The sequence below is a fragment of the Ambystoma mexicanum genome, chromosome 1p, assembly GCF_040938575.1.
Source record: "Ambystoma mexicanum isolate Mex_15411 chromosome 1p, UKY_AmexF1_1, whole genome shotgun sequence".
NCBI lineage: Eukaryota > Metazoa > Chordata > Amphibia > Caudata > Ambystomatidae > Ambystoma > Ambystoma mexicanum.
The window spans coordinates 508,586,713-508,611,092 of NC_090921.1; the positions used below are offsets into that span (position 1 = coordinate 508,586,713).

A 24,380-nucleotide genomic window follows, 5' to 3' on the forward strand; every position below is an offset into this window, starting at 1 on the left:
CTGATGCTACAGTCTTGCTCCACTCAGTCTATCTAGCTTCTATCCACTTACTTTATCTCCTTTCTTATAGGGACTCAATTTCTGCCTCACTTGGATGGCTATCCTATTTTCAGCTCAAATATAATTTTTTGTCTAGTTTTCAAATCTCTCTATGGTCCTGCTCCTGACGGTCTTGCATCCCCACTCTCGTTATATTCTCCTTCGCTCTGCCGGTCTTTTTAGACTCAATGTTCCCTGTCGCCCCTGTGCTCAATCCCGCCTTCACTACTTTCAGCTCCTCTCCACTGGAATCTCCCTCCTATCTCTTCGTTTTATTACTTCTTTCTCTGTTCCGTCTTAAAAACTAATTTGCTACAGTTGCCCGAATGATCGATAGTTGACTCTGAATACTGTGTCCCATTGCTGTTTTCAATGTACCGTTAACTGAAAGCGCTTTGGTGAAAAGCGGTCTATAAAGTAAAAATCCAACAACACAGTCCGATTTGCGGTATACCAATCAATTCTCTAAGAAAGTTAGTGCTATGTTATTTCGACTAGGTTACACATTTTCCTTTGACTCAAACCAATAATGCATAGAAATTGCAAATCAGTCACATGCACACAGTATTTTGTTTATATTTTGATTTTGTTTATACAGATCAGACTGCAAAAATGCCAGCTTGTAAGATTTTTGGTTGTCCTAAGACCCATGCCAAAAGCCAAGGCACAGTCCTGCATACATTCCCGAAGGATATTGATTTTATAAAAGGATGGGTTAAAGGTTGTGGTTTTCTGGTGGACGAGATGAAAGTAGAGCACAGAATTGTCTTCAAGGACGCAAGAGGCAATCGACTCCGCATCTGCACCACAGACGATCTGTACGAACAATTGAAATACACAAAAAAGCATCACCCAAAATGTTTCGGAAATTACTTCCAAATGCAATTCCAACTCAATTTATGCACGCTGCCTCAGTTGAGTTGATTTAGCGGTAGGTTATTGAAAAGTTAACTTCCAACGGATTGGTGCCGTCAGTGTAGATTTACTTAAAATGTGTCTTACTAAAGTTTGCATACTTACCAGATTGTGATGAATTTTTACTATGTTACATCTGTCCCCGCTTTCTGGAGCTTCTCATAAATCAAGGTATTATGACCACTAGAAAACAATGCCATAGGGCCCTTTTGCTTGACATGTCCCGTTTTCATAGAGGGCACTGATGGAAGCAGAGACCCTCACAAGAGGCAAACCACCGACGTCCAGTATTCCAATGGTGAGGTCTATAGACATGCACAAAGTGATTCTCGACCGTTGTATCTTCCCATATATGCAATACAACTTTAATTTTCCCCTTGTACCACTATGACAGTGCACTGAAAATGAAGGGAGCAAGATTCTGCATCAATTTCTTTGCCAGAGTCAACGTTCAGGTTCACTCGCATATTAAGTAATGTTATTTAGGGATGTAACGGTATTACGGTATACCGTTAAAGATACCGTGAACCACTTAATTGAACAATAATAACCGTCACATTGTTTATACCGTTAGTGTGCTTTTCAATCTGATTTGGAAAGGCTGCAGTAATCAAGTGCTGCACAGTCTTGGTCTTGCACTGTTGGATGTGCTGTCTGCCAAGTAGTTTCAGTTGGAGCAGTTTTTAATGCCATTCCATAAACCACACGTGCCTGACACAAAATCACTATGTTAGCAATAGGAAGAATAAATACAGTGCCAAGAAGGAAAAGGGTTTACTTTGGGTTGGCGGCTTTGGGGTTTATATATTTATAATGGATGTTGATTTCCCTGGTTCTATCATTGAATTTACATATAATAAGTCACACTGCAAAATGTACTCATCTCTGTGGGTATTCCCTGCTGCCATACCAAAGGGTAACATGTCCGTGATTACTGAACACCTTTTGGCCCGCAAGTAAACTAAAGGCTGTAACGTAAAGAGAGTGCATGTGTGTATGCGCACAAGCGTATACTACCATCAGACTCCATTGATCTGTGGCATGCAGGTTATCAAGATGGCAACATGTTCATCTTCACCAGTGGCCAGTGGGGGAGCTAAAAGCCTAAATGACCACTTAAGAAAAACTATTCAGTTTGCTTTGCCAGTCGCAGCAGGGCACCCCCCCGCCACCCACCTCCTCTTCTCCACACATGTTTGTGTTTGGTGGAAGCAAGGGGTGGCATTTCAGTGGAAAGTATGTTGAAAAGCCCAATTCTGGCCCTGGATGCCTAGTTTTGTTTGTGATGATAAATCTGACAATTTATGACTTTTTAGAAAATATTTGTTAAGATTAGTTAACTCCACCTGCTATACCGCGATAACCATGATATACCGTCATTTGGCAAGAAGGTTATTGTACCGTCGTAAAACTAATACCGTGACACCCCTATTGTTATTGTACTTATCTTACCAGAATGTGTTAGGCTTGGAATTTCAAATAATATGAAAAGGTTTATGTAAGCCAGTGGCATGTATGGGCGTGTCTATATGTACCATTGTCTGCATCTCAATGTCCTAGTTACACTTAGCTGTTTTCATCCGTACTAAAACAAGTACTGTGTTCCAGGGGGATGCCGATACTTCGACAAAAATAACTTCCTCCTTTGCAACTGGTCCAGCGTATGAGGTATGCATACTTACAGTTCCCTTTCAAGAAAGGATGCAAGTCTTACAAAGGATATTATTGGACAGTAAAATGCATATAACCGTGCACCGTTTCAAACTTTCCGATTTCAATTGTAAAGTTACACTTCCTCCCTATTGCAGCATACATTTCATAAAGTTTGAGGGGAACATTACAATCAGTAGGTTTTGCACAGTGATCTCTGATCAAGTACGTGTCACCTGGGAAGGTTATCGGGGGACAATTGAAAAGTATATTGTAACTAAATGACGTACACGGTTTGCAAGGGTATGTTCATACGAATGTTCCATTAGTGTTGCAACAAACCTTGTAGTATACGGTTCCTATACTACTTTGTGCAAGTGCTCTGTGCGATGAAAGATTTTAATTTCCAGTCCAATACTATTTTTTTTTAATGAATATTCTATTCAAGGAATGAATGTACACAAGGTGTGTAATTAGAAGGAGGCACATGGACCAGAGGTGAACATAACCAAATATAGAATACAATTGGACATCACATTTGGAACACACTTTAATGTTGTAATTTCAATCAAGTTGGTTCTGTTTGTAGCCAAGTACGTATGTTGGTTTGCATTGTAATGAAATCCGATTTAAATCATATAAAAACAATTTTTTTAGCTTGTCTGTGCGGTGGGAAACGAGAAGCCCCCAGTTTCAAAAATAAAAATCAAGAAAACAAGGGCATCGAACAATCAAGTTGGTTTTGTAGAAGTTTAGCCCAGTGTTTTATTAATATAATTTGTGTTTTTAAAGTGTTATCTGCTGTATGTGTTCTATATACTGAGCATGTTAACACATCTTTTAGAGGCCCTGAAGGAAGAGAAGTAAAAAGATGCGGACAACAAATGAAACCAAAGATGTCACTTGCCAAACAGATTTCACAATGGAGCAACTATTTGGGGCACAGCGTGGTCCAGTCAATAAGCAGAACCGTGATGCTTATGCCCAATGGCCGGAAACTGAACGGAATGTGTCCAGCGAACCGTGCAAGTGTCCATGGACCATTGCTACCATGTTGACAAGATGAAACCAAAAACAATGAAGATGCATTGCAATTCCTTGAAGACACAATTTACACCTGCTAAAATTGTTCAAGTCAAGGAACATTTGAGGTCACCCGTTTCTCCAATTTGTGTGCAAATATCACAACCTGAACTAACAGACTGATGCTTCAACCCAATTGACCGAGGGACTTGCTACAGATCTAGACTTCAGTTTGCCTAGTTTGGGCGATTTGTCCACCACAGTTGAGTCACAAACCATATTCATGCAGAATTGGCTAATAAAGCAGCAAAAATACATTGTATTTGACAGCTGCCTGCTAGAGATTGTACAGATGCTGAAATGTGTCCATACATTGTGGGGGAACATATGGAGGGAGCCATTGCTGAATGCATCTTGTGTATTACTAAGCACAAACCTGAAAATACAAGCCAACTGTGTCCACCTCCATGATATTTCATGGTCCGCTCAACCGATGCTGGGCAAGTGCCAGCTGGAAATCTACTATGTTCAGCAGCTTTACTTTACAGCGGGTCGACTTTGCCAGTCTCTTTACATTTGTGGGACTTGAGTTCCTTGCTACTACAAATATCAAAGAGAATTTGTATTACCCACTATTGGTCAAGCGTGGAAATGTCAATTGAATGCACATTCTCTGGCAAACGTTTCTGGCTAGCTGGCGACAGCCCCGGATTTTCAGCACAAAAAAAAAAAAAAGAGTTCAGATTGTGCATGTGTCCCAATGTACATCCTCTGACCATTTTGAAATATGGTCACATCAAATCCGAACATCTTAAATCAAGGGAAATGCAAATAAACCGGATAGCCACCGACAGGCATGTTTCAATGTTTCAATAGCGAAGGCCATGCGAGAGTAGTTTCCACACATTCGTCATCAATTTGATGTAGGCACGTTGCCAAGTCAGTCAATAAGAAAAAAAAAGGGTTAGGAAAATATTTGAAAGTGGTATCAGTCTATCAGCAACCATCTTTGGGGTGCTCCCAATTGTGAGGTCTGTAGAAATTCTACTTGAAAAATGGCATTCATTGATGCACCATTGTTCCAACGAACACTCATGGACAGAAAACCAGCATTTTCACGACTGCGCACATGGACCTTTATCGAACAAGCAGGAACGCAAGAAGTGGATGGTGCCATTTTCACCTCCACACAAAGCTGTTGAGAAGAGCCCTGAATTCTGTCATACCGAAGATGGAGGGGTTCCATAATATGTGCCTAAAGTACAAAAGGCTGCATTTCGGAATAGACGGTATGGAGGCCACAACAAAACTAGCTGTACTTGTGCAGAACGAGAAAGTTGGGAGGGAACAAGCGAAAAATGCAGGATGTTTCGTTACTTCTCAGCCTTTACAAAAATGAGGCAATCAATGGGTGGCCAAGCCAATATACCAGGAAATGGTATTCGAAATTGAATGTTGTGGCCATGCATACTCATGCAATCAATCCCGATTTTGTTCCTAGGAAACAATGCAAAAAAAAAAAAATTAAAAACAAGCCCTGTCCACCAAAAGTTTGATGCCACATACCAAAGTCCAAATAGAGTAATTCCATCTGCAGTTCCGAACTGTGAAAGGTGTGCGCATGATCAGAAAAAAATATTACAGATCAAGCATAACAACCAAGGGGTTGTCGAACAAAACACATAAACCTAGCTTCATGGAATACTCAGCCACTCGCACCTCCAATCTGCCTTGAATAGCTCAACCACTATGATATAGTGGCTTTACAGGAAACATGGTTGACGCACACAACCCCGACTTGGAACAATCATGATATTTTGCTCCCAGCCCAGGTTCTGCCGAAAGGCAGACCAACTTCTGGTCTCCTTGTAGCTGTGAAAAAAAAGCTCAGGATTCTCAATATATCCATGGGCGGCACCAAACTATTTCTTACAATTAGTCAAGCTCAAATTTGAGAAATATGAAATTGCATTAGTAAATATGTACAGAAATCCAGCTGGCCTCACTGATGATACATTCTACACTGCCTTTTCGGAGTTGCTGGTTCTCTATCATATTACTTGAGGATATTGAGTGGAAGGAGGGGGCATAGACACCCCACCCTCCCTTATTCCTATGCTTCCTGGGTAGGCCCAGTCACGCTGCTTAGGGTCCAGGGCCCCGGGGCACTCGTGCGGGAACACCTTTAGGAACGAGGACCCTTTCGTACATGAATACCTCTAGTTATGTCCACCAAGGTATGACAAGATCCAGGGGTGAATAGGACTCCATTTTGTAAATTAATGATTCCATTTGAATAAATCGCTATTAAGGCTTCACTCTAGCTTGCAGCCATCTCCGCCAAGCGCACACAGCAAGCAAGATCCTCCCCACACATCCTCCCCTCTGCCGTCCGCTTAACTGCTTGGTTCTCACGTACTCTGAACGCGCTCCCACCCCATTTAAGATTGAGCGAGTCACACCAAGCTTTTCGCAAAGCCATCAAAACCAGGCTCTTGGTTTAAATTGCCTTTCGCTCCACTATGAATATGCAAATGTCAGTTCCTGCATCTGTGCAACTACGAGACCTTCGGTCATCTGTATGTAAATCATAAGTCCTTCATTTTCTGTAACAGCGCCTCGATGCCTTATGGGCTGCAAGCGCGCTTTTACAAATGCAAATAAAGAAAGGTAGGCTGCGAGATTGCAACAAAATCCACACTATCATTTGCCTTCCGACTCCCTTCACCGACACCAGATAGAATCCATCGCAAAGGCCAGAGCAAAAACCATCCGTCTGTTAACCTGTCCCACGCCCCTCAGACCCGGCCATAAAAAAAACAAAGCCTGTGCAATCTAGGGCAAAGTCAACAGTTGGAAAAGACACTTAAAAACCACCGAAACTTTTTTGTCCTTTGATGCAGATAAAAGCAAGCATGCTTTCTCGTTCTGTGCAACATTAGAAACCTGCTGATAGACTAAGGCCTATGAGTAAAACAACGTAAATACGTGTGTGTAATCAAAACTTCCTATGCTACCTTGCCATATTGAAAGCAGAAAGCATGTCAACCTATAACTGAGACAGAACACTGAATTACAATGGTTAACGAAATATAGATCTGTACGTATTCGCACAATGCTACCTCATTTTTTGGCAAAGCTGAATGTAGTTGCAAGTATGTCGGATAAGTATGATACATAAGTTAGTCCCTCCTAGATGGTACTCTCATAGATCTTTAACCATAACCTGTGAAATGCTTTATTAGTTGACTGGTCAGTGACAAATCCTATATTTCTTTTTTGTAGTAAAGCTGGTTAGTTATAGTATGTTTTGAGTATGTGATTCCAGTGCAAATAGCCAGCTTATGTTAAATGTACTCTGAAAAGCCTCGAGTCACTGCATATTATAGATCCAGACCGCAAGGGGGCTTCAAGCACCTCGAGGGCAACTAAAAGTTAGTGCCGTTTGGACTGAGCCCCCATAATGAAGTGCACGCACACAATGATATGTGCCTTTAACCTGGTCCTCCTGGCTAGATTCTGAAATTCTGACGCTGAATCGGCACCCCTGACGATGCATTGACCCCGACCTTCACCCCTTATATAGTATATTCCAAACGTAGTCAGACAGGAGAGCAATACCTTTGATAAAGGGGAATGATACATGACCAGCAGTAAATAAGCCTGCTTGGAAAATGTTGATACCGGCCTTGCTGCCGGACGAACAGGTCAAAGTTTTGACTGGATGAGAATGTGTGGCCACAAGGGCAATATGTTGCCAGGATAGGATATCAAAGAAACACAAGATGCCAGGCTGATGTGCCCAGCGGAACGTTTGACCCCAAGTTCCATGTCACCTCACCACGGACCAATCAGCTATCGCCGTCCCTGGTGTCCAATCCCGATAAGACTTTGTGCCCCTTAAGCCTCCCCCTCTTGAATAATGAAAACTGTATAAAAATGGGTTGCAACATGGTTTCTGCAGAGCGCTCTCGGCGTGAGCAGAGTAGATTGTCTGCCCTAATTTAGATAAAAATGTAATCGCACTCTCACTTGGTCTTATTCCCTCCTGGGATGTACCTTTACTGACCGTTAGGTGATTTGCCAGCAGTTTGTGGGTCTCGCGCTTTCAATATTCATTTTAATTATTTGGCCAAGCCCGCTAAATCTAAGCTACAAGAAGTGAACTGGTGGGTTAAATTCATGTCGGATAGAAATTAGGATTCTCAATGGTTCTATGCCCGGTGATGTACCACCGCAACATGTGGTCCAGAGGAACCTCAAAAAAAAAAAAAAAAAGAAGTTATATATGTAGATCAACACCTGTTCAATATTGTAATATTTTCACAATTGTAAATCAAACCTATAGCAACCATCATCTGCTCACTATGTCATGGAGATGGGATGTAAAACAGCAAGTTAACACGACATCGAGAATGAAGCAAACACTTACAGTAAATAATGCAACAAAAAAAATATTTTTGTTGGACAGAATAGTTTAGTACAGCTCCATTCTCTTTCACAACAACAACTGTCCAACATTTTACACAACAACTTTATAGACATTTAAAAGTCACTTGGTGAAGGCAGGTCCTACGGCCTTCAACCATAAACATCAATTTGATCCAGTCCTAAAAAAATAAAAATCGTAAAACACTATTTCGACAAGATAAGAGGGCAGCATCTAATTTACCACCTGTTGAACGAAGCAAGGCACTTGTAACACTGAAGTGCACCTTTAGGAATTGGATCCATGGAAGACAGGCGCTTATGTAATCAAGACAGTGAGCAAATGATGGAATCACGCAATAAGAATTCTGCACAAACGTCGACCTTAACAGGACACATGACCATCAAAGCAGTAGTCAGGCTGTGGGAGTCGTGGAATGGCAGTGGCTTCAGCATTTTACCCAGCTATATGCTGATCCAGGTTTCATCTACATAAACTACAACTACCCTCAAGCCAAGCACTGGGACCTCAGCTCAAATTGAAGATCTAATTAAAAGGTTCAGCAGCTCACGAGCTGCTGGGCCGGATGGCCCGAGTAATAGCATGCTCAAAATCCACCCACGGCATTGGTCTATGATTTTGAACACCATTTTTCAAAATATAATTGAGCAATACCTATATCCTGCTGTAAATCATTGATTGTGCTGATTTATTACAAAAAAAATATTTTTTTTAAAAAGAGGGTTTGCACAATACAAATCTAGAATAGCCTTGTTGGATGCTCCAGGCAAAAATTTCACACGGCTAGTCTTAGTCTTGCCAAGCTTTAATGCATGGACCGATTTACATCAAAAACACGATCCCCATCAAACCAGCTTCATAGCTGGCATGGGCACAGCCATCAATTTATAAACGCTCACCACAATCAAAATTCAGTCGTGTTTCGACAAACAACCAATTTATTTTGCGTTGGTTGATTTTAACACAGCGTTTGATTCAGCGTCCAGAAAGCTTTTTATGGCCAAACTTGCTAAAGCAGAATATCCATTCACACTAGTAGATATTATATTTGCTCTATGCTCTAATACCTCAATACAAATTAGGTCAACAACAGAAGGCCTCTCATTTTACTCAATTCCTACAGCAAAGGGCCTCAAACAGGGGTGCATTCTTGCATCCCCAAAATACAACTTCTTTATTCAGGACAGCAAATATATATTTGAAGAAATCACCACTGATGGTCCAAAGTTAAATACCAATCAATCATTACATTATGCCGATTTAGTCCCCATATCCAAAACACCTTCAGGACTGCAGACGCATTAACCCAATACATTGATCTAAGTTAATCAATGTAGACAAAAAAAAAAATACAGCGAATCAATTGTCTAGCAATTGAATGGTTTGGTCAATGAAGGGCAATGAAGGGCATCAGCATAGAGGTAATTACTCAATATACCTACCTGGGGGTGATAATTCGCACAGACCCCACGAATGAATGTCACCAACAGAAATTGAGCCAGAAACTGATGGCGGCAATCTCTCAATCACATATTCAAGAGATATGGTCAATTTTCCATTCTACCAGCCTGGATATATTTTACGCAGAAATGCACCCCTGTATTGTATGGAATGGAAACCATGCAGATATTACCATTTGGCTTGGACAAATTAGAGGCAAAAATACTGGCGTCAAATATTTCAACTTCCACAGTGCACTCAAGTTCCGTGGATACACCATGAGCTGGGAAGTGCCAGATATCAATGTCAACTATGTGTGCCATTTCGAAAAGTGTTTGTCAGATAAACCCAGCACTATTAAAAACACTGTCTCAGTATATGTTTTCCACTAAAACACATCTTTTTAAGGGATTGGATTAGACACATTTGCAAAATTCTTGTACATGCGGATATTACTATTTATGTATTAACATCTAATCCAACTTGCGGTCAACTTGTGATCCATTAGTTCAACAAAAAAAAGAAATTCTAAAACCCGAGCAAAATACATGCCGTTTCTGTTGTAAACCATCTGTAAAAGAAACACTACATCACTTGGTCATTTGTTGCCCAAATTTGGTAGCGATTAGAACAAAATATTATCATCTGAAAGATCTGAATCCACAATTAAGAGGAGTCATCAGAGCGGCTCATTTCACGGGTATAAATATTGCCACAGTGAATTTGACTGCTAGTCCCAGTGATCTAACGGAAACTTAATTTTTGTAAAGGTTGTGTGATCTGTTCACACACTACTTACAAAGATAAACTTGGTGTAAATAACTATGCCATCTCCCTTTCATAAAAAAACCCCTTAGTACATTGTGGTCCCCCTTAGAATGGATAAGCTAATAGCTAATGTCTAGCTTTTTCCACTCTTTGAACTAATGTGACTTGTTTGAGCTTTTCCATGTTTCCTTTGTTGAAAACACATTCAAAGTATGGACTATGCACACATCACACCATCTAAATGTTTGAGAAATTGTAATAGAAATAGATGTGAATTAACCGCAGCAAATTGAGTTAATGTTTTTATATCGCAGTGAATCTATAATTGCCATTTACAGATCAATTTGTTATTCATATATGAGCAATGTTTTAAAACTAAGGATATAATACTTCTAGTATTGTCCAGAGGTATTTTGTGATAATACTGATCATAATTTTGTTTATATTGATGCATATGATTTTTTTATTCCCCTTTTCTCTGCGTTCTCTTTTGAATTCCATGTTCTGATCAGAATCAGAAACCAGATCTTAATTCGAAGCAAAAAGTGTTGACTTAATCTAGTATTTTTATATGTATTGAAAAGTTGGACATTCAGCCAAATACAAATAATGGGGGCCCACCAGAATTTTGCATGAAAAGGGGGTGGCTCTCTGCTCCCCACACCCCTCCCCCTGACACCCCCCCCACCCCAAGCATGGGGGCCACAGGTATTTCTGAAAAGCATGGGGTTCCCCGTTTTCATTGGTGGCTGCGACACCCCAGTCCCAAATCTGTAGGTTGGCTCCCCAAACCCTTTGCGGCCAGGTAGGTGCACCCACACATGTGAGGCACAATTTTTCGTCGGGACACCTGTGGGAAGGTACAACATTTGCGTTTGCGGGGTTTTCATAACGTTTTGACACATAACCCTTTCATTTCCCAATTGTGACCTACATGTAGTCGCTGCTTTAGGCACTATACACTTTTGTAGCCTGCACAAGTCACCTACCCTTCAAAAGGTCTGCCTGTGCGCCCTTTCAAACAATGCATCCTTGCCCTTCCTCACCACATTTGTTTTTCCTTATTTACACATGTTAAGTACATCCGTTTAGGCAGTAAGCATAAAAATCCTGTGTACCATGGCTCCGTTTTTGGCATTGCCCGTTTTGTGAAACATGAAAAATGTGGGATTTTCTAACTGGAAGAGTCAAGGGAAATGTAAGGGAGCATTGTTTTTCCTCAAAATTCACACAAGCCATTGCGCCTCACCGGGTCAACCATGTACCTTTGTCATTTTCCCGATTTTGCCCCAAACTATGTAATTTTTTACATGGCAGTTAAGGTGCTATTTAAGTTGCCAAGTACAAATACAAATGTCATGCACTGCTTGCAACAGATGATCAGTCGGGGGTGGGGGGGGGGGTTCAAAATGCCATGTCATTGCATTGTTGCAATAGTATGTGGGGGGCACAATAGGCAAACTCAAACTACGAGCGCTCCAACACATTCGGGCAATAAAAAAATGCTGACCACACATCCCATGGCACTACATTTCAAAACGCAACATGGATTCTCATTGCCACAGACCCAATACAAATATGACAGCCATAAAAGGACCACTGCTCACAAGTAAGCGTGTGGGAGAATTACAGGTTCAAACCTCTGAATAAATATTCAGATTGGATATTCATACCTGTGGCAAATAGCTTCATTTAAAATGTCCAGCGAAGAAAGTAGGGCGAAAGTGAGCCAAAAAAGGAACTGCACAGAGATGGGACAGATCATACAGAAGGTTCTGGGGGATTGGAAAACATTTTCTCAGGGCATGCAAGAGCTCAGGGCAGCTAAGGTGCATGAAACAGAAAAGGAAAAAAATAAAAATATTTGAAAAAAAAGCAGTGAGGTCTAAGAGGAGAGTGCATAAATGGCATGACATCCTCAGAGAGCTCAGAAGAGGATGAGTATTGGCATTCAATCCTTAGAAGAATTAGAAGTGATTTCTTGATCTGGGGAAGAGGGAACTTCTAAGAAAAGGAAAATGACCGAAATAGAGGCTGAGGACGACTGACTCGGATACTCCAATACATCCACGTTCAGCAGAGTGGGAACCACTGGCAAAGAACCACTTATTTGGATACTAGACTGAGGGCGTCTTTTTTTGAGAGAGGCTAGAAACAAGCTTAAAGCCGAATGCCGAAGACCACAACTGTCAGAAGGTATTGTCACAATTTTCTCCATGTCGAGTGCTTGGGCCTTTATGAGCAAATGTGCTAAAAACATTAAGAAAAAAGGTCTAGATGGGTCCTGGCATGAATGCCAGGACAAGATATGAATGTGGTGGGACCCTTCACCAAGATACTGCAAATGGCAACAGAGGTCAAAGAGAAAAAAGAACCCATAGACCCTGCGATTCCTTCAGGATGGGCACAGAGAACACTGAATCATGGGGGGTGCAAATAGTGCGCTCCTAAAGAGGCTAGTCAGTTTTGGTAAAAAAATGTACCCCAAGCTAAGTGAACCAGCAACTTCAGAGGCGCGTCTGGGATTTCTGATCAACTGGGTGAAGTCAGTCCTGGAGTTTCGGGGATTCTTGGTAAACACCCTGCAGGGTACCCCAAGCCTACCGGTTCACAGGGTGAACGACAAAGTCAGAGATCAAGAGACCTCTAACAAAGGAAACGCTGTCCATCGGGAAATAACCACACTAGATGCCTTCCTGTTAGTTGATGACCATCACCATAACCTGCACATTGAACAGCTCTGCCAACTTGTACAGGCCAAAACATACTATAGCATTGTTGTCTATGTACTTTATCATTGTAACATGAAATCATTTACCTGTCACACTAATGTAAAATACCTATATTTCAACTGTAAGCAATGTATCTCATTTCTAACATGTAAACTCGCGGCCAGATACCTAGTACTATATTTAAAAATATATATATTTTTGTTTTAAACTACTATTCCAACTATTAGCGTCATCAATACTAGCAATCTTCCCAGGCCCACTCCATTAGAGAGCCCTGCAGAGATTTAAGAACTCTCTTACGAACAGAGAGTACCTCTATAGCCAGAGTTAAAGGAGAATATGCTGTGGTGGCTACAGAATATGGAGGCATGGAACGGGAGTGCAATATTTGTCTCACCCCCGTAACTAATAATATAATCAGATGCCAGCAGATGGGGCTGGGAAGCCAGGTGCAGAAATATGACCGGAAGCAGATGGTCGAAGAAAGAACTGGATATGCATATCAACTGCCTCGAGATTCTAACAAGCACTTTGCAGTAAATTGTTGGACACAGGAGAAGGCACAATATTGCATTCCCCTCAATATGGACAATGCGTCTGCGGTGAGAACAGGTTAGGAAGTACGAGATGCAAGATGCTAGCGGATCTAGCAAAAGTTCTGACACGTATGCCTGCAGAGAAGTAAGGATGTCAGTGCCGGCACAGTACCTAACGGGCAGTCTGAATGAAGTAGCAGATTGGAACTCCAGGTTCCTAAGGGATGCCAGCGATTGGAAGCTGGACGAGACAGTATTGCAGTCACTGGGCAAGATGGGGGCTGGGTACCTTTTCAGAGGGACTTATTTGCATTGAGACTGAACAGACAAATTGCTCGATTTTTCAGCTGGAGACCAGACCCTGAAGCAAAGGCAACAGATGCTTTCCTACAAGTATGTGGCCCAGAAATAGAATATGCCTTCCCACCATTCTCAATGATAGCGAGAACTCCGGCACAGGTGAGGGAGACAGAGTATTGTTAATATTAATGACTCCAACATGGAGGGGACAAGCATGGTTCCCAAATCTGCTGGAAATGTCATACGACAACACGATCGCACTACCGACATTCGGATCGATCATTCGGTTCCCGACAGGTAACAAACATCCTCTAGTGGGGCCAGGCAGCCTCAACCTCATTGCATGGGGATAATATTAAGGGAGCCTGGGCTAGGCCAGGACTAGCGATCGAGGCTGAGCACATCATTGAGGAATCCTGGGCACCAGCGACTAGAAAGGCATACAGATCTGCATGGTGTAAGTGACATAGCTGGTGTAGAGCTAAAACAGATTTAGTACATGTATCCAATTTCTTTTGCACACATGGCAGCGCATGGAAAAATATACAGGACCATCAATACCGCTAGATCGGCGATATCAGCAGGACATACATTTAGAAGGACAAACAATAGGGGAACCAGACCTCCAGATAAGGGCGTACCAGGCCTTTTAAAATTGTAAATAAGAGAGCTTGATTATTTTCCTGTGTACATTTACACACAAGTTTAGAGCAGAGGGCAGTGCAAAGGTCAGGTTACATGAAAGAAACCAGAAGACTCCTTTTGATTTTATCTACATGGATATAATTGCAATCCATGGATAAAGTCCTCTGAAACAGAATGCATTTCTCTAAAGCCTTTCAAAAAAAAGAAACTGCACACTTTGTGATAAGAAGGAATGATTTATATTAAGCTTCTGCACAGCAGAAGCTAACAGAAGCACTGTGCATATTTTCCTAGCATTTTAGGATTGTAAAATTAAGATGGAAATCTAAGTTGCAATTGAGAATTATTTTATTACAAATTAAGCTTTTTTCCCCCCCAGTGAAAGCAAACCAGTATTGCATAAATGTATTTTTCAGAGTTCCTGTGCATAATCATTTTTTACACTTTTAATTTACACTCCAATTGTACCAACTGTGTAAAATGATGACTATGCACGGTCTAGTTTACATCCATTCAACCTTGCAGTCAATAGGGTCCATTATTATAAATGGGCAGTGACAGCAGAGTCTTTGCTCAAGGGTGAGTGATTGTCATTACACAAATCACAGTCACAGGCGTTCTAGCCCCTCAAATCTGCGAGACTACAATTAAAAAATCCGAAAGCTGACTCTCCGGGAAGTGCAAGCGCTGTTCAAAAAACAAATGAGTTACATTTGAAAGTAACATTTGTAATTGAAAAAGAAACTAAAACCTATCCCTGTGATAATCCAGATAGGCATTTAACTTTATGTAGCACTTCATGCATGGTTTGTCCAACATCTAGGCACTGATTATTATAACTCAGTCGATACTCCGTTAACTGACCTCTGATGGATGTTAGCCAATAAGATAGCTAAGCCAGTTGAGCACTCCTTGCTACGATCTGTATATTGCAGGTTCAAATCCCAGTAAGGACAACTTAGCCTTTCAAGGTCGATAAAGGAGTACAGACTTCGGTTTGGTGATAAATATGTTCTATGTACAGCGCTTTGCCAAAAGCGCTATATAAATAACCATTGGACCATGAGATAAATCCTCTCTGCACTGTTGTACCATAACATTGGCATACCATTAGGTAGTAATAGCTCCAGGAAATCATTAAACATCAAAAGACAATCCTGCTATCGAACCTCAAAACACACAATACAATTCATGTGCTTTACTATGTAATTGACTAGGTTTTTGTGTTTTCAACATTTAATATATACAGGAGAGATAGAATGGCCAGAACTTAATTAAACGTGTAGCCTGTCACAATGTAGAAAGCTGCCACATACTAATGATTTCCATACAGCTGTTGCACACATCGGTTGGATGTCATACATTTTACTCTTGCAGAAGAGAAGTCATATTTACTCTCAACGTTTAAAATTGGGGAGTAAAATACTCCCACCTCAAAAACGTATCTGGAGCACTGAGGGGCGGGGGGTAACACGCCGTAGTATGAAGGTTACTGAAAAGACATCAGACTTATGAGGCTCTACAGGGTTAAATATGACCAGTTATGGGATGTAGACAGTATTAAAAGTTGTTTACAACATGGCCAGATATCGAGGATCTATCCAAGAAGGAATTATCAGCTAAAATGACAATGCTATTATGCTCATTGTCATGCAAACGAGTACCTGACGTTAGAGGTTGATAGGAAGACATTTACACCCACAGGAGGGACTTTCTATATAACTAGATTAACAAAAATGAACCTAACCACTACCGATTATGCACCATTCATGAGGCATCCAAAATTATGCCCAGTACGGTGCATACAGGCGTATAAAACAAATGATACGGCCTGCCTACAGGGATAGCCTAGTTGCTCATTGCGACAAGGAAACCTTTTTGGGCATAGCGCCAGCCAATTTAGCAAGATGGGTGATGAGACAAGCGGGCATTGACATTTAACACTGCAGCACATATTCAATGAGAGGAGCAATGGCAACCAAAGCTCTTAGTGTAGGAGCACGACGGGAGGATATAATGAAAGCAGCAGATTGGACAAATGAGTCCACATTCAAACATTTCCATTTCAAGCCAGTCAAAAAGTTATCATTGGTGGTAGGTAAGCTTTAAACAAGCATAGTCTGAGAGCCTCTGTGTCTTGGCATAGAATTCAAATTTCCAACACATTTAAGTCATAATTCTATTAAAGACACAGAGGCGAAGATTATCCCACACATTCTAATCGTGAAAATGTATAATATAGTAGTGAAAATGTATAATATAATGTTCATGATGCATTTGTCATGCAACACGATTGCCCAGCCAAGGTGACCAGAAACCTAAAATGTTATTTGCAGGTACCAGGGGAGATAACAAGCAGGCAGAATAAGGACGAGATTAGATAAGGTTCAGCGTTTACCGGGTGGGATGCAAAGATGGAAATCAGCGAAAGAAAGGAGAATAACCAAGATGGTGGACAGATTTATAGGGATGTTGAGAGATTATGGGAGGAATAAGATCACATCTTTATTGATCAATAAAAAAAAAAAAATACTAAAAACTTTACATGGAACATGTTTCACTTTATTGTTCTAATACGTGTGTTAGTGTAATGCTGCTCGAGTTGAGTAAAGATAAGAGAACCATAATCCTTGCCCTCCGTGTCTTTAATAATGACTTTCTTAAACAAAGTGTTGAAAATCTAAATTCAACCCCTTTCCATTCTAGGCGTCGAGTTTTGCATTCGTTCATGTAATTGGTCTACAAGGTACTGGATGCAGTGTGTTTTTGTTACAATGTAATCAACCTCAGCACCCAAAATAGTCGCTACATAACAGGCGAGACATGCTCACAAACAAGACGTCCACTCATGTAGAGGTCAGCCACGTTAGACCATGTCACTACACTAGCATGGGGTAGAACACCACACTGCTAACCTAGAATACCTTTTTTTTTGTACTGCATGCGAGTACAGAGGCGTATGAGAGACCCCAGCGCAGCCTGGTACTCCCAGTGCCTTACTGAGCCATTAGCAGAGCTTACTATTGATTTTTTTTTAAAGCGTATGCCAACACAAAAACAACTCGGGGGATAAAGATATAATCCTGACAGCCATCATGTTACATATGTGATGTCTCAGCTGTAGCAAAGTGCGAGTATGTTGTTCTATACAAGGCGTGTCACCTTATTAGACGTATTGCATCGGTAGTTTTGCCAAACTGTAGTGATTTTCTGTTAGCAGCCGGCCCCCGAGTTTACTCTGTAAACGTCTTGTCATCTTGGGGATGTTGGAAGAGGGGCTGCGGACGGGTAACATCCCATGGGAAGCACTAATACAGAGCCTGCTATAAAACAGTACAGAAGTAGGTAAGTCAACAAAAAAGCGACAGGCCGGACTCCCCTGAGCCCCCGCGCACTTACCTCCCGGTCTCCTGCGAGTCCCCGCAACTGCGGCCACCGGCTCCTCAGACGCAGGCATGGTATCCCGCTTGTATAGGCTGCCCGGGTGCCGACTACGAGCTGCCCCGATTCCTCTTGTCTCCGCCCTCTATCCCCCGGTTCCCCTGGTTACTTTCTTCAGCCGCCGCTCGTATTTGGCGGGAACCCGTGAGAGAACGGAGGCGCGAGTGCCTGATAGGCTGCAAGTTGGTCACGTGACCTTTTCTTGCTTTCTCTGGGTTGTCTTTTAGCAGGCAGTCTGCTCAGGGCTCAGTGATAGCAGTTCCGTCCGCAAAACCCACCCCAATCTCATCAACGCTTGTGATTGGCTCTTGCTCACGGAAACTGAACGCCCATAGACCACTTCTTGGTGACAGCTTTACTGTCAACCATGATTTCTAGAGACGTTCGGATCCTAATGAACCTGGTTAGCGAGGGAGACATCTTGGATTTCTTTTACATGGGCAATCATCTAATATTTAACAGATACAGAAGTCGCTAAATGTGTAAAACATTATGTTAGTCAACTAAGCTCTAAGAAACGAATGCTTCCTGATGATAAGAAAAATGTATTAAATGAAGAATAGATTCTAGAAAACAAAAAAAGTAAGCAGTGTTGTTTTGAAGTTCAACTATATTTTTTTCTTTAGAAAATGTGGGCGTTCCTCGTCAAGTAAACGCATTTTACTACGCGGTTAATTGTAAACAAACCTCTCACCATCGTTTCAAATAAAATATGTCGCATCTCCAACTGATAAACTAGTCATAATGAAATAAACAATAGGTTTATATGCATTTTACATGATGTATGTCGCGATTTCGAGTACTTAGAAAAAAACAAGCAAAGGGGATTCCAAATGGCGCCGAGTTTACAATCTTAACATTTTACTAAATGCTATCCACAAAGTTCCAAAGCAAAGACTTCAGTGATGTCCTATACACACAACTCAGCTTTGGCATAGAGGTTTCACGTTTTGCGGAACTCCCATCCGTGGTCCAGATTGGTTGATGGGTTAACACGAAATCCTCATGTCTACTGCAACGATTGGACGTTCGGGTCTTAAGGGCCCGCCCTTAAAAGGAGTGATTGGTAGACATCGGCAGTAAAGTGTATATTTTGCTCTGGTTTTTTTTCGACCTCACCATCAAAGCAGATGTATTCCAGCTGTTTAGTGTGTTCAGCCCACAAGGGAAATGTCACAGATAAAATACAAGACCAATTATCTTAGCTAGCTGTGTAGGAAACTAGTTTGTGCTGCTTGTGAGTTTCCTCTTTTTTTGTGTTTATGTTCCGAATCTTAGAAACCAAGAATATGCCAGAAAAAACGTGTAATCAACGATATCTCTACCCCGAAGTACAGATGATTGCAAATGTTGTTGGCTATAAAATAACAAGAACAAATATTGTGGAGGGAGGAGACTGAGTGTGGAAATCTAGTCATCCTTTTATTTATTACAGTTATGATTAGCCATAGCCCCCTCTAGAAGAATGTGTCACAAACCTAGATACATCCATTCCAGCCAACGACATGACCCATCCGGACAGCAAAGGAAAGACACTGGTGTAAACAGAAATTAATGGCTGTGAGTGATTGGGTGTCGTGATATCAGCTGTGGATTGTTTATTGTTTCAAACATTTCACAACACACAATTTGTTCGGTTCAGGAAAAGAAGGATATTTGGTGGTAGGAGAATCGCATTTTGTAAATCTGGAATCAGTAAAGCAAACACCAAAAAGGTGAAAAGGATCTGTAAGTAATATGTAAAGTTCTAATATCAGAAACTCTTCTGAAGGATATCAGATTAAGCAACGTAGTTTGGCAGATAACTGTTTCAAAGATACCAATTAATAGGCCAATAGGTAAAGATTTTGATAATCAAATGACCATCTCACAGAGAATTGTATATGTAACCTGGGGGATTCCAAACCCTCACACCTTTTTAAGAAACAGCATATTAAAGGGTGCTGCCCTTCTAACAGAATATGTCTAGCGGAAATAGCTGATCTGTAAAGATTAATGGTGCAGAATCCTTTGTTCTGATAAAAAAAGTATAGAAATAAAATGTACCACCTCTATTGGAGGTGCTGTAGTTGGATCCAGGACTTACCCCACACACCAGTGAACCTAAGCTCCTCAAGCCGTTCAATAGCACTAGGAAGTTTCCGGGGGCCCAAGTTTCTAATTAAAACAATCCCTAAAGAACCCATTTGTGAGTATTGTCATCTGGTTCCAACAGAACACTGGGAAACCTGGAGATTAGTCAATGTGAATCTACTGACATTTCCAGAAGAGCCAGCTACCAAGCCTGAGATGGCCATAGAAGAGGGACCAGGACTGCACAAGTTTCCTGTATCCTCACTTGCCAAATCAGTTGGGGAATCTTCATGAATGAAGGGAAGGCCTAACCGGAGATTTTGTATCAGTCCCATTGAAAGGCATCCAGAGCCATTGCTTCCACATACATTCTCCAACTCAAGAATGGAGGGGGTTTGGTATTGAGTTGGGATACAAAATGTCAACTGTCAGGACCCCCACATGATGAGGATTTTCTGAAATACCAATTGATGTTGTTTCTAGTCACTGGAATCTTTCATGTGCCTTGAATTCCAATCAGCGACTTTGTTGTGCAACCCCAGCATATATTCGGCCTGAATTACAATCTACCTGTCCAGACATAAAGGCCTGAAATCTTTTTCTGTTTCCACTAACATGCGCAAGCTGCCCCCCCCTTTTTACTGACATAATGCATCGCTTATATGTTGTCCATACCATGACCGCAGCAGTTGATCTTGCCTTTGGCCAAGCTCTTCAGGGCAAATTAGCCTGTCAATATTTCCAGACAATTTATATGAAGTTCCCTTTCCTGGGGAGTCCACCCCCCTCACCGCCCCAGTGGACAGAGGAGCCCATCCTATGCCCTAATCTAGGAGACAGGTGTCTGACTCTATGATGAGATCTAGAGTCATAATGAAGATTGCCTTGCCGTTGCCCCATTGTTACTCCAGTCCAACTTCCAAGGAAAGGCCAATCTTGTCTGCATAACTGAGACCCTGTGTCAGGTGTAAGGTTGTCGGCCTATGAAGAGCACATACCAAAAGGGGCCCGGAAAAACTACCTGGATCAATGCAGACCGAGTCCCACAATCCATGCTAAAGACCTTAGAGATACAAGTTGCGCTCTGAGACTGCTCAGATTTCCCTCTTTATTGATCTGAGCTTGGTAAGAGGGAGTTGATGGGAGGTTTTGTCAGAAGCTTGAGGGCAGAGACGTGTTCACAAAGCCGAGGGCAGAAAAGTGCATGAGCAACAGGAGAGTAAGGAATCCTGCAGACAAGAAAGGATAGGAAACAACACAACTACAGACAGGCAACAAAGGCAGTGTTATGTTTAGCTTCCATAATAAAGTATCAAGACTGTAAGGAGGTTCTTAGTTTTATTGTAGAGAGACCCCAGGTGGGTGCACTCTCCTTAACGATCACAATATACTCCTGACACCATTCTAAAACTCCTGAGAACTAGAGAGCAGTATCAGGTCCACTAACAGAATGTAACATTACATCATCATAACAGGCAGTGAACAGAAAGGGGCATGAGTACAAGTAAGACAAACATGTTAGGTTCCCAATTATGGTGTACACCGAATGGGGGAAGAGTTTCTCACAGGGTCAGGGGAACCTCTAGCTATCTGCGCTGGTTACTATTACAAGGCCCCACTCTGAATGCTCATGGAAAGGAACAGCAGGAGTGGGTGTCTGTCTGGACCCTAAGGCACAAACAAGGAAACAGTACTCACAAGACTGAAGCCTGTATGGGTCCAAAAGAAAATGAACAGTGCCTGCCTCCTGAAACAGGAACCAACACACTGTTAACAATATGGCAAAAGCTACAATAATGAAACATGACAAAGGAAATGGGTAGAGATTGCCTGCTGGGAAACCCAGCCGCCAAACTCTGAACAAAGGAATTACACAATCACAAGTGAGTAGTGAGGACAAGAACAGTAACAGACGTACCCAGGAAAGAATAGGAAGTCAAAGTGAGCAGGGTTCAGGACAGAGAACAGGAAGAAACAGGAAGAGCAAGCAGACAACAATATAAGTGTAAGGGCACAGGGGACGGAACTGAAAACTAGAACAAACTAAGGACAGGAATCAAGGAAGAGTGGACTGAACTATAGACCAGGAACAAGAAAATTCAGGACCAACACTCTGGACTAGGATAACAAGGACTGAACTGCAGACTGGTAACACAGTACTGTAACTAGGAACTGGAATAGCAAGGGCAGGACTGCAGACAGATAACAAGAAAAATTATGACTGAAATCTAGGACCCTAGAGCCAGGTAACAGACTATGGGCACAGAACAAGGAACTGCAGGCTGTGAACAATATTAATGGTTGTAGAGAGCATGGGGCTGCAGAGAGGGAACATATGACTGCAACCAGGGGGCAGGAGGGCTGCAGTGCACGGCAGAAGGCAGGGGATTGCAGGCAGAGCAGCAGGGCTGCAAGGCAGGGTCCCCCGGACAGTGGAACAGGAGAAAGTTCTGGAAGCAACAGGATGCAGCAGAAATCCAAGGATCAAAGCACAAGGCACTAGGAGCAAACTCCATGCAAGAGCCACATGCTCCTGCAGGCAGCTGCTTAAATACTGCCCTGCCCTGTACCCTGTACAGGCTCATTAGCAGCACCCGGAGTAGCAAAACAGAAAGTAATGTGAAGAGTCAGGAATGAAACATTGACACATATGTTTACGGTTTTGGATAAAGACTTTTATTAAAATGAAAGGGGGTTTGGGTAAACACCTCTCTGACCCTATTCTATGAGGTGTTTCCCTACTTGAAACAAAAACCAAGGATCTGTCAGTGTCAGAATGTCCAAAACAACTGTCCCATGTCCAAAGTTCTATTCTGACACTCACACTCTAATAAACTACCTTCTAAGGTGAAACGGGTAATGTTTTTGAACTTGAGTGTTCTAGAAAAGTGTTAAAAAAGAATAAATAACTCCAACATAAAAGTTATTCAAGGATAAGAATCCTTGCTCCAGAGGTGGGTTCCTTCCCCTGGATTCTTCGTTACTTTCTGATGTTTTCGCAAGTAGCAGTTCCTTATGCCTTTCTTGTCCAACAACCACACTGATATACAAAACTGTCTGGCTTTCGACTTATGTCTTGCCAGGATACCTGGTATACTCTCCTGCCAGGTTTTGCTCCTTATCTCCTAGTTAATACAGTCCCTTTTCTGGTCCTGATATATCCTTCTCAGGACCTCTTTAGCTTCTGTACTTTCTGTGCACTGTTCAGCTTGTCCTTGCTTGGTACACTTTTCCCCCAGGGCTCTCCTTACACACACACACATTTGCAGCTGCCTGGTATTTTCTCATGCCAGGGCTTTTGCTGATCTCACACTTGTAACTGCCTGGTATACTCCCCTGCCATAGCTTCTTGTAATCACACACTTTCAGATTTGCAGGTTTTCCTTCTTTGATAATGTATACGCCTGATATATTATCCTGTCCAGGTTGTCTCATACACTTGTGCTGCGTACAATGACAAACCTGAACGTTTTTCACTTGCGTTCTTTCCTCTTTCCACAAAACGCTCTCTCACTCTTTCTCTTTCAGATTCTTCATTCACAATTACTTGCATTTGGTGTGGCCGCTTATACGCCCAGGTGTCCCTGCTGTCCCTAGGTGGACTCACTGGTTCTTGCTGGCATTCCTGGTTTCTCAGCCAGCTGGTGACAGTCTTTCGTTGCTTTCCTTCTCGTGACCACCTTCCCTTGGCTTTCCTGTCTCTTATGGCTTCTGCTGGACTTGTCTGGTTCGTTCCAGGCTCTGGTAAGCTAGATACTGCCTTTGAACACCTGCAAACTCCCAGGATTATATCATTGGCTCCTGGCATTGCTGCAGCGTATCTTCTTCCAGTGGTAGCTTCCTTCTCCTTGGCTCTCGAGCCGGTCGGCTCCATCGCTCTGGTTCCAGCCCTTCAGTCTATCGGTCCGCACTGAGAGAAGCAGCTGTCTCCCGACAGCAGCACCCCTCCACTCTCTGCTTCTGCTCTTTAAATTTCCCAGTCATCAGTTTTTGCACCCAACAACTAAAGTGCTCCTTGTGCTTGTGGCCTCCTTCGCTCTGCATTACTCTGTTACTCTCCCTTGTCTCTGTATTTTGGTAGTTATGGGAATTGAAGTCCCTTATTGACAATTTGCACAAAAAACCTGGATAAGTATTCTTAATGGTTTCCAAGGGCAAGTCAGTCCTGGATGGTTTGTATGTGGAATCTGTTTTCCTAAAACAGATCAGAGTTTGAAGGTTGACCTATGGGTCTTGGGAAAATGTTTTCAATACTCTTCATAGGTGGATGAGGAGAAGTATGACAATATGTCATGAGGGTATCGGGTGTGGGAGGGTTAATCTGAAGGATAAATGGGGGATACCATGTCTCACCCAATGAAATAATGA

The 24,380-nt window shown here is 42.1% G+C and overlaps 1 protein-coding gene across 1 annotated transcript in view; it reads right to left on the minus strand.

Annotated features, from left to right (window-relative positions):
• CHAF1A (chromatin assembly factor 1 subunit A) overlaps nucleotides 1-18,164 on the minus strand; it is a 616,874-nt gene extending 598,710 nt beyond the window's left edge. Inside the window, exon 1 of the mRNA XM_069649371.1 lies at nucleotides 17,898-18,164. Within this exon, the coding sequence (XP_069505472.1) occupies nucleotides 17,898-17,955 (58 nt within the window). The 5' untranslated portion in view covers nucleotides 17,956-18,164. The remainder of the gene's footprint in view (nucleotides 1-17,897) is intronic.
• Between the last annotated feature and the right edge of the window lie 6,216 nt (nucleotides 18,165-24,380).